This window comes from Natator depressus, chromosome 6 (assembly GCF_965152275.1).
Source record: "Natator depressus isolate rNatDep1 chromosome 6, rNatDep2.hap1, whole genome shotgun sequence".
Lineage (NCBI taxonomy): Eukaryota > Metazoa > Chordata > Testudines > Cheloniidae > Natator > Natator depressus.
The window spans coordinates 124,651,706-124,670,013 of record NC_134239.1 but is presented as its reverse complement, the minus strand read 5'-3'; the positions used below and the strand labels follow the sequence as shown (position 1 = coordinate 124,670,013).

General features: G+C 48.2%; 1 protein-coding gene across 3 annotated transcripts in view; it reads left to right on the top strand.

Moving 5' to 3' along the window:
* Window positions 1-18,308, top strand: part of FRMD6 (FERM domain containing 6) — a 74,946-nt gene that overhangs the window by 32,718 nt on the left and 23,920 nt on the right. For all 3 annotated transcript variants that reach the window (XM_074956527.1, XM_074956526.1, XM_074956528.1), the window contains 4 exons: window positions 626-716; window positions 6,288-6,367; window positions 8,520-8,596; window positions 11,298-11,484. In XM_074956527.1, the coding sequence (XP_074812628.1) occupies window positions 626-716; window positions 6,288-6,367; window positions 8,520-8,596; window positions 11,298-11,484 (435 nt within the window). The remainder of the gene's footprint in view (window positions 1-625; window positions 717-6,287; window positions 6,368-8,519; window positions 8,597-11,297; window positions 11,485-18,308) is intronic.

The window sequence follows — 18,308 nt, the reverse complement described above, 5'->3', positions numbered from 1 at the left end:
ACTGGTACCACTAAAGAAGATCCTCTTTTAGCACAAGTGGTAGGTTTTGGCCTTTCTCAGGGACTATGCAGAACTAAGGTCCTGGGACTTTGGTGGTTCCTAGGCCTAACACCAGCCCTCTGCACAAGGTTGATTTTCATCCTTGGAGAAGACCAGAGTTTAGTCCTTCCTGTGCAGTGCTGAGTGGCCACCACCTACAGTATAGTGACAACCTTGAGGTCCTAAGTGACTGTGGATCTGTGGCACTGTAGCCAAGGCCTGTCGGTGTGAAAGGCCTTGCCTGTAGCAAGCATTTTATTTTGTTAGAGGCAAATATTTTGTTAGACTGATATCAAAAGTAGTGACCATCTTGGCCTACCTTTTAGGTACCTTTAGGTAGTCTGTCTCATGCAGTGGGTAATGGGATCAGCTGGAATTTGGAGTATGCATGGTATAGAATACATAATTTATATGCCTAATGTTTTACATTTCTTGGTACACACTCAAAGCTCCCATTGACCTTCAGTGGAAGCCAGGAATGTACAGCGGCTTCAGGATGGGGCTTGATTAAAGATCATAAAACATCTGAAGAACATATTGGCAGATTCTCGTTTAATATTTTCAATCCTGTGTTTTTCTGCTGCAGGTTAAAATATTATGTCGTGAGTTACTTGTCCAGGTGTGCGACCTTCTGAGGTTAAGGGATTGTCATCTCTTTGGACTCAGCGTCATACAAAGTAAGTCTCAGTCTGAACTTGTATGCTTCAAACAATGCTATGTCACATACAGATGTGCAACAGAAGTATGCTGGTTGCCAGAATAGGAATAAACCTGCCATGTCATGAGTGAAATGTTGATAAACAACTTGAGCATTATTATAACAAGGGATGATAAATATAAAGTATTGTCCGTTGTAGCACTGTCCCTCTTCACCCGGAAATCCCCATTCGTTGTGTGCCCTGATTGGTGACAGGATAAGGCTCTGGTTTGGAGCTGGCTCACATCTAAGTTCTATTTTCTTGCAGTTTTCTATATATTTTGTATGTTCAAACAAACTATCATGTGCTCTCTGGTATTGTCTAGGGAACCCAATCAGTCCGCACTAAAGTCAGTGAGAGTTGGATCAAGCCCCGGGTGAGCACTGCTGCTGTTAAAGAGGCACTCCCACATACTTTTTATAGTTCCTGAAGTGGTGTTAAATCACTGCTTCAAAAAACAAATAATTCTTCCTTACATCTTGAGTCAAAATGTGTTTTGGTTTCCTTCAAAGTCCCCCGCAGATTTTATGCTTGATTGTTTACTTCCTTATCTGTTCACCAAGCAGCATTTCTTGGTGGGGTGTTTGCTAGGTAACTCCCAGAGGCCGGACTAACTGCACGAGGCCAAAATGTCGGAGGAGTTTCAGTATGTGCGGAGTGCCGTGCTGCATTGAGACCCCAGTTCAGCACATACCCAAGTTGTTCAATAAAGCACCTGAGTATGTGGTTAGTTCTCATTGAGGTCAATGGGATTTTATCACATGCGTAAGTGCTTGGCTGAATCAGGGTCTGAAGGTACTTCTGCGCTGCATCGTAAACCCAGGTCTGTGGGACCCTGGCTCATGGATTCATCTTGAGCTGCATCCACACTGCAGAATGACAGGGCTTGGACCAGACCCTCAGCAGGACTTGGGCTCTGACCCACCCGCCTCGCAGTGTCCTAGGACGGGAGACCTGAGTGCTTGCTGAGCCGAGTCAGACTGATTTGTGGATGGAAGGGGGACTCGGGCTCAGAATGCAGTGTAGGTGTACATAGAGTGCCCTGCTCTCTTCTGAAGTTACTCAGGAACAGAAATGTAGGGGCTGGGGTTTATTTGAGAAGTGTTTACTATCTGTAGCAGGTTGCATACTCACCGCCGCAGCACCTCCTGCTGGTCGTCCGGGAATTAGCTCAACTCCAGCTCCAGAGCGCCCCCTGCTGGCCGGTGTCTCGCCTGCACAGGCCCCATGTCCCTCCCGGACCCTGGTGCCCCTTACCTTGGTACCACAGCAGTCCCCACACTCTGGGTCTCCCCTCCCAGGGGAACCCCCACCGCTTGTGTCCACCTTGCCTCAGTGGCTATTGCCAGTCGTCATCTAGCCCCCTTTCTCTGTGGCAGACTGCAGTCTGTAAACCACTCATCATTGGCAAGGGGGTTGGACCAGCTGCCTCTGCCTATCCCCGGGCTGCACCTTTGCAGCCCCAGTACCTCTCTAGGCCTTTAACAAGGCCCTCAGCCTGGGGAGTTGCTAGGCTGGAGCTCCCCAGCTTCTCTTTGCCCTTCCCCAGCACAGTTCTGCTTCCGGTACCCTGCTCCAAGGCAGCAAGGCCCTTCCCACTCCAGGGCTGGAGTGAGACTCCTGACCCGGCTCCTCTCTCAGCCCTTTTATCCGGGCCACTGTGGCCTGATTGGGCTGGTCACAGCTGTGGTCAGCTACTCCCTCAGCTGCTCTCACTCTTTTTATCTCAGCCGCAGCCCTCTCCAGGGCTGCTTTTAACCTCTGTTCTGTGGGAATGGGGCAGCCACCCCACTACACTATCCAATGAAGACCTTGATAATGCAAATCAAATTGGGGGACTGGGTCTACAGGGTTGCATGAGTTCTAAAGGCTTTGATAATTCACTTGGAACTCCAGCCCAGATCCTCAAGGGTATTTAGGCTCCTAACTTCTAGTGATTTCAAAATACCCTTGAGGATCTGGGCCTTGCTGCTTTGCCCAGGAAAAATCCAGCTCCTGGTAGCGACTCCAATCTTTGAGATCCATTTGGCAATGGCAGGAGTTGAGGGGGGCTATGAAAGCAACATTTCCCCTGCATGTGATTCAGGTGAGGTCTAGTATAGAATTGCCCCATGTTGGATACACCACTTTTTTTGAGTTTGGATATTGTTGTGTCTAATCTTCAGAAAGTCCACAGATGTTTTATTTCTGATGGTATGAGATTTCCAGCATATGCCACTCATAATTAAGTCCCCATGATTATTCAGCTTTTTTCCTCTACTTTATAGATAGGTACATAAGGAGAAGGTCATCCTATTCCTTGGTGTGATTTGGTGGTCTTCAATAGATACCAATTAATATCCCATCCTGTGCTTTATCTGTTTGGACACTGACCCATAAGCATTCAGGATCATTTTCTTCTAAGTTATCAGTGACTCAGAAATAGATAATGTCCTTTGGTTCCTTGATTAATTTTGTTCTCATCTTGATTTTGTGCTGAGTGCTCATATCTTCCCTCTTTTTACCCTCCCCTTTTATTATTAGTTTAACGTACTCCTCACTACTCAAGCCAGCCGGTCCCTGAGGAGATTGGACCATCTTCTATGGGGTCAGGGGGAGCGTCGAGTTAAGATGACTTCCACTTCAGCAGAAGGGGAACCAATGTTCCGCTTAACCAAAACTCTACACTACTTATCTAGCCAATGGTTCACTTGCCAGATCTTCTGGCTTCCTTTACTCGTGGGACAGGCAGAATCTCAGAGACGATCGCTTGGGCATGCTTCCGAGTTCCCTGAAGTGATCGACTATCTGAGAGATATCCCGCAATGTGGTGTGATTAGTGCCAATATGAACCATCACCAGTGGATCCTTGCCTGACCATTTCAGAAGCCTATCCAGTCTTAGTAAGATCTCATGTCTTAGCTCTGGGAAAGCAGCACACCACCTGTTGTCCACCTGTCTCTTGACAAATGTTCTTTAGATTCTTCTGAGTACTGAACTCCCAACAAGGATTGTCTGTCTCCCTTGGATAGTTGGAGATCTTTGTGGGCAAGTTTAATATTCTTACAGGTTGGGCCAAGCTGCCAGCCCCAGGTGTGCCCTGTACATCCCTCCTTTCCCTTGGACCAGCTGGATCTTGAGAGGTTTCTTCCACAGATTTCACGTTGAGGACCTGGTATTGATTGGAAACTTCTAGCTCTGTGTAATTTCTCCTGGTCCTCTTCTCTCTGGAAGCCACAGGCTGTCCTTCCTCGTCTATCTCCAGCCACTTCAGATTCTGCCATGACCTCTTATTTCTGGTGGTTGCAAACTCCCAGGTCACCTCTCTGACGTCCTCCCTCTCCAACTCCTTGGTGGCCGGCTCCTTTCCTCTTTGAACCTGGGGTACTGGTGTTTCCTGAACTGGGCTGTCTAGGAACTCCTCCTTGTCTCTACTTGCTCCTCCAATCCAAGAATCCTTTTCTCCAGCACAGCCACTAACTTGTACTTCAGGCACAGATAGTCCCTTCTGGCTTCAGGCAGGAAAGAAAACATGGGACATCCATTGCAGGTCACCACCATTGTTCCATGGCTGGCCATCTTGAAATAGCAAATACAGCTGAACCTGGAAAAAGAGCCTCTCACACTCCCTCCAAAACTCTCCTGTTAGCTGCCTCTGTTTGCGGCTCTTGAGTTCGTCTAGCAAGTGACTTTCCTGTAACACATCTCCCTGCTTAGCTCAGCTCAGCTCTGCCCTTCGCTGTCAGGGAGCGATTAACCACTCTGGGTATGTCTATAGTATACTGCAGTTAGACACCTGTGGTTAGCTCGTGCCAGCTGGCCCCAGGCTAAGGGGCTGTTGAATTGTGGTATAGACGTTCCGGGCTCTGGGACCCTCCCACAATCCCAGAGCCTATGCTGTAATTCAAGCCCAAATGTATACACTCCAAATAAACAGCCCCTTAGCCCAAGCCCCGCAAGCCTGAGTCAGCTAGCCCAGGCCAGCTGCGGGTTTTTACTTGCAGTGTGGACATACCCTCGGAGACCCCAAACAGTGGGGCTGAACAAAGCACCAAGGATGTTACTGTCCCTTTTAATAAGAGTAAGCACAATAAATATTTCTTATAGTGCTGTAGTTCTATAGAAAGCAAGAACATGCTGCCACACTGCATAGTCACTGGCTTCTACCTGTGAGGGCTGGCTCTTGAAAGGAATCCAGAAAGATGCTTCTAGGACCTCTAGGGCAGGGCTTGGCAACCTATGGCACACGAGCCAATTTTTAATGGCGCGCTGCTGTCTGCCGGGGACAGCAGCGTGCAATTAAAAATCCGGCCCCGCCCAGCCCACTCTTCTCCGCTCCCGCCCACCGCTCTCTCCTTGCAGGGCCAGCAAGCTTCCCCCTCCCCCTGCCTCTTCCCCCAGCGTGCAGGGTTCCTGTCCCTCCTTCTCTCCCTCCCTGCGGCCAATCAGCTGATGGCCCTTGCTACTGAGGGGGAGAGGGAAAAGCGGAGCTGCAGTGCGCTCTCTGCTCCGGGGACCTTGGGGAAGGGGGTGGAATCGGAATCCAGCCCCCTGCCGTGAGCCGCTCAGGGCTGGGAGCGCCCACACCCCCAGCCCTCTGCCCTGACCCCGCACCCCCCCTCACATACCCCCAGCCCTCTGCCCTGACTCTTACACCCTTCTCACAACCCCCCTGCCCTGACTCCTGCACCCCCCACACATACCCAGCCCCCCCATACCCCATGACCTGACTCTTGCACCCCCACATTCACATCCTCACCCCCACCCTGAGCACCAAACGGGCGTTCCTGCACACACACACACACCCACATTCCCACCTGCACCCCTCGCACCAAATGGGAGCTGCCCAGGTAAGCGCTCCACACCCAAACCTCCTACCCCAACCCTGAGCCTGCTCCCTCATTCTAGCTCCTGGCCAGACCCTGCAGCCCAATCCCCACCCTGCTCCTTCACCCCCAGCCCTGTTCTCAGTGCACTCCCACCTTCATCTCAGTACAGAGAGAGGAAGAGAATGGGCCAGAACCAGGGAGAAGGTAGGTACCTACTCTATGTGGACAGGGCTGGGACCCCAGACCAGCAGCGGGCTGAGCGGGCCGGCGTTGTAAGATCAGCATTTTAATTTAATTTTAAATGAAGCTTCTTAAACATTTTGAAAACCTTGTTTACATACAACAATAGTTTAGTTATATAATATAGAGACTTATAGAGAGACCTTCTAAAAAATGTTAAAATGTATTACTGGCACGCGAAACCTTAAATTAAAGTGAATAAATGAAGACTTGGCACACCACTTCTAAAAGGTTGCCGACCCCTGCTCTAGGGTATGAGAAAGGTAAGGATCAAGAATACTCACCAATGCCCTGGATGAAGATCTGATACTTTGCCACAGGAAATATGTGGATTTGTTGTTTACGCTGGAGAGTGTTTAAATAATGCTGCATTTTCTTCTTTTGAAATGTATTTGGGAGCTTGCATAACTGTGGGTGTGAAATTTTTATAGTACGTTTTTTAAAAGAAATCTTGGGGAACCATTTGCTTTCTCCTTTCTTATCTCCACTCTTTCTAATGCAGACAATGAACACGTGTATATGGAATTATCACAGAAACTCTACAAATACTGCCCAAAGGAATGGAAGAAAGAAGCTAGCAAGGTATGACCGTAAGAGTTGGGTTGAGAGGGGCCAGTTATTTCCTCTCTACAGATTCCTTGTTTCACCTAGCTGGAGCTGTTATACCTTAGGGGAAGGTTTGAAGGGTGCATAATTTATAAGACGAAGAGGAAAACTTGAAGCATGCAAAATTAATTAAAAACGAATCAACTGTTACTGATGAGAGTGGCATAGGGCTGCTCAAAAAGACTTCTTCATGCATGGCCTGTCTACCTGCAAAACAAGAGGGGATCTGAAGTTCTCAATTGTTAAGTGATTTATAAATGAAAAGCTTGAGAAAATAAAGATTACCTAGATGGCAATTGAATACTGCTGGATTGCAGGATGTCTGGGAGGCTAAATTAGGGAACATTTGGGAACTACATTAGGATCCTAGAGCATTAACCCTCATGATAACTGGCAGATCTGTCAAAGCTAGTCAACCCATATACCAAGCTCTGGGGTAGGAGACGTCAGACAAGAATGGTTAGGGGATGGTTCCTTGTAATGAGAGACAAGAGGTCACCGAAAGGAAAGCAATGGGGGTGAGTGTGAGTTGAATCTCTGCAGAAAAGTTCCAACCTAGACATATTCTATGGCATCTCTTGTAGGTTGTTGTCAGGATTCCCTCCCCACTCTGAACTCTAGGGTACAGACGTGGGAACCCGCATGAAAGACCCCCTACACTTATTTCTACTAGCTTAGGTTAAAAACTCCCCAAGGCACAAATTCTCCCTTGTACCTTGGATTAGGTAACGCTGCCACCACCAAGTGATTTAGACAAACTCAGGGAAAGGACCACTTGGAGATCCTACTCCCCCTTATGTCACCCCAAGCCCCCACACCCCCTTTCCTGGGGAGGCTTGAGAATAAACAAGATGAGCACAGACCAACCTGGGTTTTTTTAGGACTCTTTAAAAAAAAAAAAAAAAAAAAACCCAATCAGATTCTAAAAGAAACAGAACTTTATTATAAAGAAAAAAGGTAAAAGAAGCACCTCTGTAAAATTAGAATGGAAGATAATCTTACAGGGCAATCAGATTCAAAAACACAGAGGATTTCCCTCTGGGCCAAACTTTAAAGTTACAAAAAGAAAACCAGGAATACACCTTCCTCTCAACACAGAGAAAATCACAAGCCAAAACAAAAATAAGCTAATGCATTCCCTTGCTAGTATTTACTAATTCTAATGGAGATGGATGGCTTGCTTCCTTGATCTGTGTCTGGCAAGCACACAGAACAGACAGACCAAAACCTTCCCCCCCTCCCCCTTTTGAAAGTAGCTTGTCCCCTTATTGGTCCTTTTGGTCAGGTGCCAGCCAGGTTACCTGAGCTTCTTAACTCTTTATAGGTAAAAGGATTTTGTGCCTCTGGCCAGGAGGGATTTTATAGTACTGTATACAGGAAGGTTGTTACCCTTCCCTTATATTTGACAGTTGTAGAGAACAGGAAAAAATGCATTAAAATAACAAACTCCAAACACAACAATGGCCTCTGTCCCCCCTGCCCCCCTTCCCCTTATAGCTGCTGGAAACGTCTTTTTTTTTAAATTCACAGAATTTTTGAAAATTTCATAATTGGAATCTTGCCATTTTTTCAGAACAACATGAATTATTTCTCTTAATTTTTTGCAGAATTTTTCTCAGAATTCCCCCTTGCCCCATTTTTGAAATCCGGTAACTGTTGAACTCAAAACCTTTTCCGTTTTGAAACGGAATCTGAAGCTTTCTCATTTTGAGATATATCCTACCCTGTGGCTAACCTGACCATATGAAATTGGCAACTCAGGAAAAAGATGCATGAAAAATGAAGGGATAAAATAGATCGAACAGCAGCCAACAGGCTAAATATTTTTTCCCTTGGAAGTTTTCCCAAAAAATGGAAACTTTTGAAAACTTCAAAACATTTTTATAAAAAATGTCCAATTTAGAAAAACAGCCAGACTTTGTTCTACATTGTTCCACTAGCTCCACCTTCTCTGGTTTCCTGGATGTGGTGGTCATGATAAATTTTGCACTGAGAAAACAGAATATAGAGCATCAAAGATTGCATTATCTTTCTGATTTCACAGAAAACTTTGCAAAAAATTATGTTCTCAATGGTTTCTTTATATCCTCTGTGGAAGGAACTCTGAATAATTTTCTCTCTATTGCAGGGCATTGACCAGTTTGGTCCCCCCATGATTATCCACTTTCGAGTGCAATATTATGTGGAAAATGGCAGACTGATCAGGTGAGGGGAAAATATTACAAAGAATGCGTTTTTGCACCAAAAAATGCTTTATTGTTAATGGAAAAAAATAGAAAATTTCTTGGGTTATTCCTACTTGGTTAGAGTTCATTGCATGTATTGTAACTTTGTCATAGACCCTCAGTAACAGCGGATTGCTAGGGAAAAAAATTATTTGTAACTAGCCTTTACGTGATCAATTTCATATTTCTATCCTTATAAAGATTAACATTAGCAAAGTGCTCCTGTATGGCTGGCCTGAGCAGGGAGAAATTGTTTTGTTTTTTACTTTAGCAAGATACAATGAGTCTTTTGTGATATAGTTTGGGCAGGTTGGTTTACAACATATTGTGTTTTTCCACTGTAAAGCAAAAAGCAGGCAGCATTCAGCTTTTGTTCAATTAACAATATATGCCATAGAGCCGAACTTTCCAAAAAGAAGGGTGACGTGGCTCATCCCAAAGTTGCATGGAGTCGTGCACCCATGATTGGCCCTGCATTTTCCTCTAGCCGTGTGTGCACAAGCTAGTATTGCCGCCGCTATCCGTTTGCTTGTTGGAAGGCCTCATCTATCCTATTAGCCAATGTGTGCCTGCAGTTGGGTGTGCCTATTTGTGTGTGCAAGTTCTGCACAACCCCTGCCTCTTGAGAATTTGGGGTTCTTATCAGTGTAAGTCCTTGGTCACTGGGACTACTGAGATGTGTAAATAAGCCCATTGGGAAGGTCTGGGTCTATGCGAGATCAGAATGTGGCCCAAGGATGTCAGGAATAGGTCAACAGATATGTGCAGTAGCTAAAACTGCAATTTGTTCCTCCTGTGAAGCTCGTCACTGCTTAGAAATATGTAGAGTCTCCAGCACAGCTCAGAGCTGAGCAGTTTTCAGACATTTTATTTGCCAACCATAAGAGGTACTGGCTCGAGCTTCAGTCCTGGAGGTACAATAAAGGTAGAGAACGACTGCGATTGTGTTTAGGGTTTGCAGACTACTGGGAATAACCATTTTAATTAAAGGGAGAAATTGTTCACTAAAGAAAACAGAGGGCAATGAGTAAGAGCCTGACTCAGTTATGTATTGTTTACATGAACTTTCCACTGTATTGCTACAGATGGGCAACCCCCTGTCCTTTGCCCAGGCAGCGCGCACACACACAGATGTGTGCATAACGGAGAACCCTGACCTAAGAATTCTTTCGTGGTGACTTCCTCTGCTAGGGCGGGACTGCATGGTGGTCATGTAGTTTCTCTAGGGTAGGGTTACCGTACGTCCGAGTTTGCCTCTTGTTTGCCTCTCTGTCCAGGCGGATTTTTCCAATAGAAGGCAATGTCCAGCTTTTTTTGTAGAGCAGACATTGCAGATCCAGAAAGAGCCCCGACTGGTTTGCTTCCCGATAGGTCCCTCCCATGCGTCCGCATCTGATTGGTCCTTTGCAGCGACTGGATCCTGCCCATCCAGGCCCCGGCTCCCGGCCCTGGGGATGGGGAGAGCCCAACAGGGAGATATTGACTGACGGCTGTCGCTGTGTACTGGGTCTGCGCCAGCCGCCACGGCAGGGAGAGACGCTGCCCCCCGCCCCAGGAGTGAGGTCCCATGTCTGAGCTCCTTAATAATGTGCGGGTGAAATGTCACTGAACAATTAAGGGTAAAATGTAGAGCCATTAAAAGATGCTAGTTCGGTCAGAAGCAGCCTTCAGACCCGAAGCAGCCCCAGTCTCGGTGCATGGCAGCGCATCCTCCACACAAGCCTGCCTCATTGCTGCTCCTTGGCCCTGCCCCTCCTCCCCTGACAGCACAGCTCCCTCCTTGCAAGGAGAGGTAGAAACCAGAGACCGAGCTAATATTGCCACAAGCACCTGACTGCACCAGACACCCCTTTCCCTCTCCTCTTGTGGCTGCCCAGCACGCACAGATGTAAGGGCACCTGTGCCCTCCTGATCCCCACTGTCCTGTGCTCAGGCAAGATCTGCCTATACTCAGCCAACCCAGAGATACCATGGGGACGGGAGGAAGGCGGGTGCTGTGTGAGACCCATTGGAGCAGTGGATGAGAGGGGTCTGGGGGGCAGCTAACTTCTGAGTAAGTAGGGGAGGGACATGGGAATCAGGCAGGATCCCTCTGGCTGCCCTCTAGCTATAGCTTCAGTTCCTTCCCACCTTCCCCAAGTTGTCCCCACCACATCAGCGCCCATAAGCGGCCGTCCTGCCCCCCCTCCCCCCCCATTCCTCCCTGCAATCCCCTGCCTCCTTTCTCAGCATCTTTGCTCTGCACCCCCGAATCAGCTGTGAGTTCTGCTCCCGGACGCAGCTCCCTCCTTGCACTGGCGGGCCCCACCTCCCCGTTGCCCTCTCCTCAGATGCCCTCCCTTGAGTTTCCTTCACGCCAGCGCCTCGTGCTAGCTGCCTCGCGGGGGTCTGAGTCACAGGCAGAGCCTCTGATGTGTATGGAAGGCTGGAAACTCTGCCCCGCTCTCTTGTGGGGAGCTCTGAGAGGGGGCCAGCAAAGAATGTAGCCCAGAGGCGCATTTGGCCCGTGTGGCTTCCCAGCGCTCCCAGACGCCCACCACCCCAGCATTTGGCAATGACTTTGTTTTGCAGGGGGAAAGGTGCTGCTGAGCAGTGTGGTCTGCATCACGGGCCCATAGTCCGCGGAGCAGGTTCATTCTGTCGTGCATGCGCTCACGGTTCTGCTCTTCTTCTCTCCCCAGTGACCGAACAGCCAGGTACTATTATTACTGGCACCTGAGAAAACAACTGCTGCATTCCCAGTGTGTGCTGCGCGAGGAGGCCTACTTCCTGCTGGCAGCCTTCGCGCTGCAGGCCGACCTTGGGAACTTCAAAAGGAACAAGCACTACGGGAAATACTTCGAGCCGGAGGCTTACTTCCCTGCATGGGTAGGTGCCGTCTCATTGTTCCCCGGGCAGAGAGCTTCCGTGTGCACGACCGCCCTCTTCCCCCGCTCGTGTCCAAAGGCGGAGGGAGTGTGAAGTGAATCGGAACGAGAAATATCCTGAATGGGAGCTTGATAGGCAAGAGGGAACCCAAGTGGTGGTAGCTGCCAGTAGCATTGTTCTGATCCATTCCACGTGGCAGGATCCCGCATCAGGGCAGGGGTGGAAGGTGGGTATGTTCGGGCATAGTGGAAAATGCGTGCCGGGCAAACAAATGGGCTCGTGATCAGGTCTGAATGCAGATGCTGTGCTTGGACATCAGGGTTGTGGTGTTTCTCCTTCATCATAATGCTCGCTGTTTGTTGTCCCAAGAGGCCTATGGGGGATTATGTGCCGGGGTGGCCTGTGGTAGCAGGGGGCTTGGTGACCGAGAAGATCCCTGGCTGGCCTATGTTCCTCTTACATTCAGTGCACTCAGGTTTCCGGAGAGAGGGAAGGGCTCGCAGCAGTGAGACTGGAAAGGCCTGTGGATTAAGCCATGGGCTGGTGGGAACTCCGCAGCATGGAGCTGGCCCAGGTAGCCCAAAGCAAGGGCCTGTTTCCCCCTGAGCAGCAATGGATGCACTGGAGTAGTGTGAATGGATAGTAATAGTGAGTGCTATGGGCTGCAGGGATGGCGAAGCCAGGCTGTACATTCGGCGTGAGCGCTTGGGTACGGCGCATACTCGGTCCTCTGTGCCCGCACACTAGGGTGACCAGACAGCAAGTGTGAAAAATGGAGACGGGGGTGGGAGGTAATAGGAGCTTGTATAAGAAAAAGACTCAAATATCGGGACTGTCTCTATAAAATCGGGACATCTGGTCACCCTACCGCACACACCCCATTGCCCTGCGGGGTCAGCTGGGCCCCTGCTGAGCTGGCGAGTTCTTGCTCCACCACCCAGCCATTGCTGGGATGCCAGAGCTCCAGATCTGAGTCCCTGCTTCTCCTGCTCTAGGCACGGCTGCTCGTGTGGCCCTCCGGAGGTGGAGGGAGCAGCCCAGTGTGCTGAGTGGGGCCGTTTGGCCCCAGCTTGTTGGGGGCCCTGGCTCTCTGATGGGTGGGCGGTTTGTGTGGTTCTTGGGCTTTCCAGAGAGAGCGAGTCTTCCCCTCGTGCACTCCGCCCATCGCTGCCCCTGCGGCTCCTCACAGCTCCTGGTCGCGCTCCTGCCTGCACGGAGCAGCCACAAGCAGCAGTGTGAATGGGGCGAGGAGGCTGGGCCGGGAGACAAAACGCAGGAGGCCTTGCAGCTGTGGGGCTGCGTATGAGCAGCTTCACCTCTCCTTCCCGCTCCTGGCTGCGCAGAGAGCGGGGAGGAAGGGGTGACACATACTGACTGCGTCCCCATGTCTGCAAATGCTTGGGAAGGCTATCCTCCCCTTCTCCTCCAAAGAGAAAATTCAGGTCCCTGGGAGGTTTTGGGGTGTGTGTGTGAGAAATTGAGGGGGAGGGAGATGCTGGGGTTGCTTCATTCAGAATTATTGCTGTCCGGTGACCGCCGTGGAACTTACAGATCCAGCTTGAAGGACGATGTCCCGCTGGTTACATGAGAGAGACTTTCCCGCTACTTGCCCGACACAGGAAAGTTGTGTGCCATGACAATCCACCAGTGAGTTGCCCACCAAAAGAAGGGCACTGAAGGTGTTAGGCAGCGCATGTACCCACCGCACCTCTGAAACACGCTGCATGGAACGCTTGCTTCGGTAAAGCTAGTTCCCTGTCTTCACATGGGCGTGGCAGGTGCTGTTAAGACCATACTCTGACAGTAGGAGCAAGTGGTCCATTTCCTGCTGTGTTGTTTGATCACGTGGAGCCTGGGACTGTATTGTGGCTAGCTGATAGGTGGTGGTGTCGTTATTGGCCGAGAGCCATGCTGGACACACTTCAGAGGAGGCTGCAGCCCTGCCTTGGAGAAGTTTTCAGTCTCTGACCTGTGCGACCATGGAAGCTCTGTCCAGAGCAGAGAGTCCCAGTGGTACTGCAGGACCAGCATAATCTACAGATGAGATCACACCATCCAACTGGAAATCCACACCTGAATTTTTGTTTGTAATGGGTTTAAAATTCCACATAAAGAAGCCTACAGGAATGTATCTCACTCAAGCCTGCCCACCTCCTGGCCCAGCCATCTTCTCTGGCAGCCCCCTTCCCGCATGACCATGGAGCAGGCAGTGCAAATCTTCTTCTGCTTTCTCTACATCGCTCCCCGCAGCTGAAGCCAGCCGGCGTGCCAGAACCAAATGCCAAGACGGGTCCAGTCTTTCTCCTGCACCAGAAAACAGGTGGGAAGTTAAAGGGACACAGTCTACGTGCGACTCGCGTTTCAGTCCTAGAATGTTGTCGTACCATCACCTGCTGCAGTTACCAGAGTGCGGTCGCTGAGAGACGCTGGTGGGGAAAAGTCATTGCTCTCCATTTCAGTAAAAGACTTAAGAGTGGCAATTCTGCGACAGAAAAGCTTCGAAAACAGACTCCAATGAGAAACTGCTGAGCTTGAATATGCAAACTAGACACCATTAACTTGGGTTTGAATAGAGACTGGGAGTGGCTGGGTCATTACACCTATTGAATCTATTTCCACATGTTAAGTATCCTCCTCACACCTTCTTGTCAACTGTCTAAATGGGCCATCTTGATTATCACTACAAAAGGTTTTTTTCTCCTGCTGATAACTCATCTTCATTAATTAGCCTCTTACAGGTTTCAGAGTAGCAGCCCTGTTAGTCTGTATCCACAAAAAGAAAAGGACTTGTGGCACCTTAGAGACTAACAAATTTATTTGAGCATAAGCTTTCGTGAGCTCACAAAAGCTTATGCTCAAATAAATTTGTTAGTCTCTAAGGTGCCACAGGTCCTCCTTTTCTTTTAGCCTCTTACAGTTCATATGGTAAATTCCGCCTTCTGTGTCTGTGTGTATATCTTCTTACTATATGTTCCATTCAATGCATCCGATGAAGTGGGCTGTAGCCCACGAAAGCTTATGCTCTAATAAATTTGTTAGTCTCTAAGGTGCCACAAGTACTCCTGGGTTTGGTTTTTTGGGGTTTTTTTTTGCGGATACAGACTAACACGGCTGCTACTCTGAAACCTGAAATTTAGTCAATTGGGTTTTTCACGGCACCTCGTGTATAGTCAGTTTCCCTGTTTTCTCCTTTAGAAGCCCTGGTCCAGAAAAGCCCTTAACTTTTAAGTATGCAAGTGGTCCACTGGGTCTACTCAGGTGCTTAAGTTAAGCATGGGCTTAATTGCATTACTGGACTGTGCCCTTAGTCAGTTTCCCCTTTGCTGAAAAGCCTAATAAACATCAGCAGGGGAACAGCAATGCCTTCATAAAACACTGCTGGGTGATTTTTAAATGCCAGATGATACTGTTTAAAGGGGGCTCTACCAGAAACAGGTGTTTTTTTTGTTTTTTTTTAAATTAAGGCAAATTGTTATAAATATGTCAGGCTAATGTGGCCTTTTTAGCAGTTCTCTGGGACTCCTCATAGCTCTTCAGCTGCATCCAATCTGCATCTATCATGCACTCCAGTCTTGCAAACCCTTATGCACATAGGTAACTTTACCCCTGTGCGTGTTTGCAGGAACGGGGCCTTACTTTCATTAGTGCATGGACGGTTATTTCTCTTTGCCTGTGTGTTAACGTTACAACTTGCAGTCTCTGATGTGTTTTGCTCTCAGGTTGTGAGATTTCTCTGTATGTTAAGACTCCAGATGACACCCCCCAGTGAAAACATGAGTGCACTCACAAGATAGACTGATTACACACTTACAGCAGGGTTGAGCCAGTGTTTCCATTTCAAACCTCCCTTTTCAGGAGTTTACATCTCACCTAGTATGAAAGTGCATCAGGATGGAACAGTGTATACAAGCCTTCAGCCCAGCTGGGAGTTCTTTAAACTTTAAATCCTTTACAGAACGGTCAACAACCCGCAGACAAATGAGCTCCTTTCTCACTGTCTCAGCTCGCTTGAAAGTGAACAGAAATGATATGTAACCCGTCTATAACACCTGACAAGTGTAAACGGTCACACTGCAGCCATTAACTAATCTCTCATGTGCCACAATACTAACAATCCCATTTTACACATAAGGAAACTGAGGCAGGAGAGTAGAGTGACTCACCCAAGGCCATACAGTGACTAAGGCAGAGCTCAAGGCTGCCTCTCCCTGGGCTGCTTCCTACCATCCACCTCCCACCCAAAGGCTTGAAGTCTGAGGGAAGGTAATAAAGGAAAAGCAAATAAAAGCAGCTGCAGCCACACAAGGCTGAGCAGGCAGGCTCTTCCACCCAGCGAATGGTTTCTGCAGAGCCCTCCCTCAGGAGCTCTCAGGGTGGGTCTCTGCCCTGCTCTCTCTGGCCCCTTCTGAGCTGTCTGGTTCCCTTTTAAGCTCCGCCTCCAACTGGAGCCAGCCATGGAGGGGTAGAGGGGTGGAGTTGTCTGGGCCCAGAACTGTTCCTTAACCCCTTCAGTTCTGGTGTGGGGGTTATACACCCCGTCACGGTGCCCCACACTGCACCACTGCTGTACGTCTGTCCTGAACAGAGGCAAGTAGAGCTCTTCACAACGGCTTGTTCATGAAAATGGAAATTTCCATGGGAAATACCCCATGTCGATGCCTTTTGGTGAGGGCAGGGGGGAGGTTCATCGAGAAATGAAAATTTTCAGCAACTATCTCGAATCCTTCTCAGAGCTCTTCCCTGTACCCCTTCAATACGTCAGTGTCCTTTCTGAAGTGTGGCCACCACAACTGGACGCAGTGTCGCAGTAGCAGCCTCGCTGGTGCCATTTGCAGTGTTAACACCTGCCTGCTTCTACTCAATATGCCCCTGCTTATACTTCCAAGGTTTGCTTTTGCTCTTCAGCCATCGAATCACCCTGGGAAAATCCTCTTCGGTCGCTGTTCACCCTGACCCCAAAGTCCTTTTCTGAATCAGTGCTTTCCAGTAAACAGACTTTAAAAAGAATCAATTGCTCTGAACAGCTAGAACAGAGGAGAGAAGCTGTGAATACATATTGGTTTTAAAGAGGAGCAATTAAAGAGACTGAACTTTAATATAATATTGTGTATTTGGTAGATGTGAATCAACATAACAGTGACTCGTCCGTGTCAATGGTTTTGCAGTAGCCATTGAATGTTCAACACGAAAAGGTTAATAAAGATGTAGGCACTGTTGTCCCTGTTGATTGCTGCCCTTATTCTCTTTAACAGAGCTCGCTGGTGTCGGACAACTCGCGGTTTAGCTGAAGAGTAATCGCCTCATTTTCTTAGTCCAGAGTCGCTGCATGTCCCACACAGAATCTAAAAAATCACTTCGGAAAGTTGTTTTAGTACAGTGGGGTGTACTTAATGGGCAGAATTGAGCCAACTGGTCTCATAACCAGCTGCTGAAATGCTTGATGATTACCTTAAAGCGTTACCAAGGAGACTAAGGGAGTTAAGCACTCAGTTCACATTGAGTTTTAATGGGATTTGGGTGTTTGACTTTGAAATCGCTAGCTGAAAATGGAAGTAAAAATCTGCTTTTGGGGAGTCAGTCCTATTTCTTGAGCACTAGAATAATCCTGCTGCAACTTTGTGGGTTCCCAAGAGCTTTGTTAAAGGAAAGCACCCGTGCTCGTAGGTGTTTTCTGTCCTTTCTCTTTGTTAAGACGGGGCAATAAGCTGTTTGAAAAATGGTCAAGAATAACTGTCTATAGTGGATCACTATATTTCTCTTTGTGAACACTAAGACCTTATCTGCTCAAGGAAAGGTTTGCCAGTACAGCTGTTGGGGTAAATCCTCCACATGGAGATGCAGCTTATAAAAGTTCTTTTGCTGGTATAACTATACCCCTTCCCCAAACTACATTGCATCATCAGAAGGACTTTGCTGCATTGACACTGGGGCTTTTTCTGGCGGTTAGGAGCATAGGGTTTTTTTCATACTTAACCAACATAGTTATGCTGGTAAAATGAGATCCACACATGCTTATCTCTGACCATGGATTTCAGACTGAGCTACATCAAAGTGAAGTGCTCAGCTGGTTCTGTTTAGATTCTGCTAAATACCTAACTAGGCTTTCTGTGAGACTGGCCTGCTTCCCTGCCTCAGATGCCAGGGCTCAAAAACGGCCCTTTGCACTGTGATATTTATTCACATTTTACCGCCTGAAAATTGCTTAAATGAAGTGCTTTCCAGGAGCCACACGTTAAGCCACATCTTGCTGCCAGTGAAATAACTGGCTGCTTTCTCGGAGGTGGAGTCTATGGAGAGTGGCCTCATCTCTGCATACAAATTCTGAATGATTGTTAATGTAAAGATCTCTGTGCAAACTTTCGTATCCAGAGAACCTTGTGTACACTGTGAACAATTCATGGAAGAGTCAAACTTAATAAGAATAGAAAATAAAAACACATACCTCCCCACTCCCGTGTTTTAGCCTCTTTTTGGCAGAGGATGTTGTGATGGACAAGATTAGAACAGGGGTCAAAAAAGAACTAGATAGGTTCATGGAGGATAGGTCCATCAACGGCTATTAGCCAGGATGGGCAGGGATGGTGTCCCTAGCCTGTACGCCAGAAGCTGGGGATGGATGACTTGGTGATTACCTGTTCTGTTCATTCCCTCTGGGACACCTGGCAGGAAGACAGGATATTGGGCTAGATGGACCTTTGGTTTGACCCATATGGTCGTTTTTATGTTCTAACTGTGCTATACCCATGTCTTAGTCCAGTGTCTGAAATTTCAGAGGATAAAACCCACTACTCAGCATGAATATAGTCCATAGCCACGTATAATGG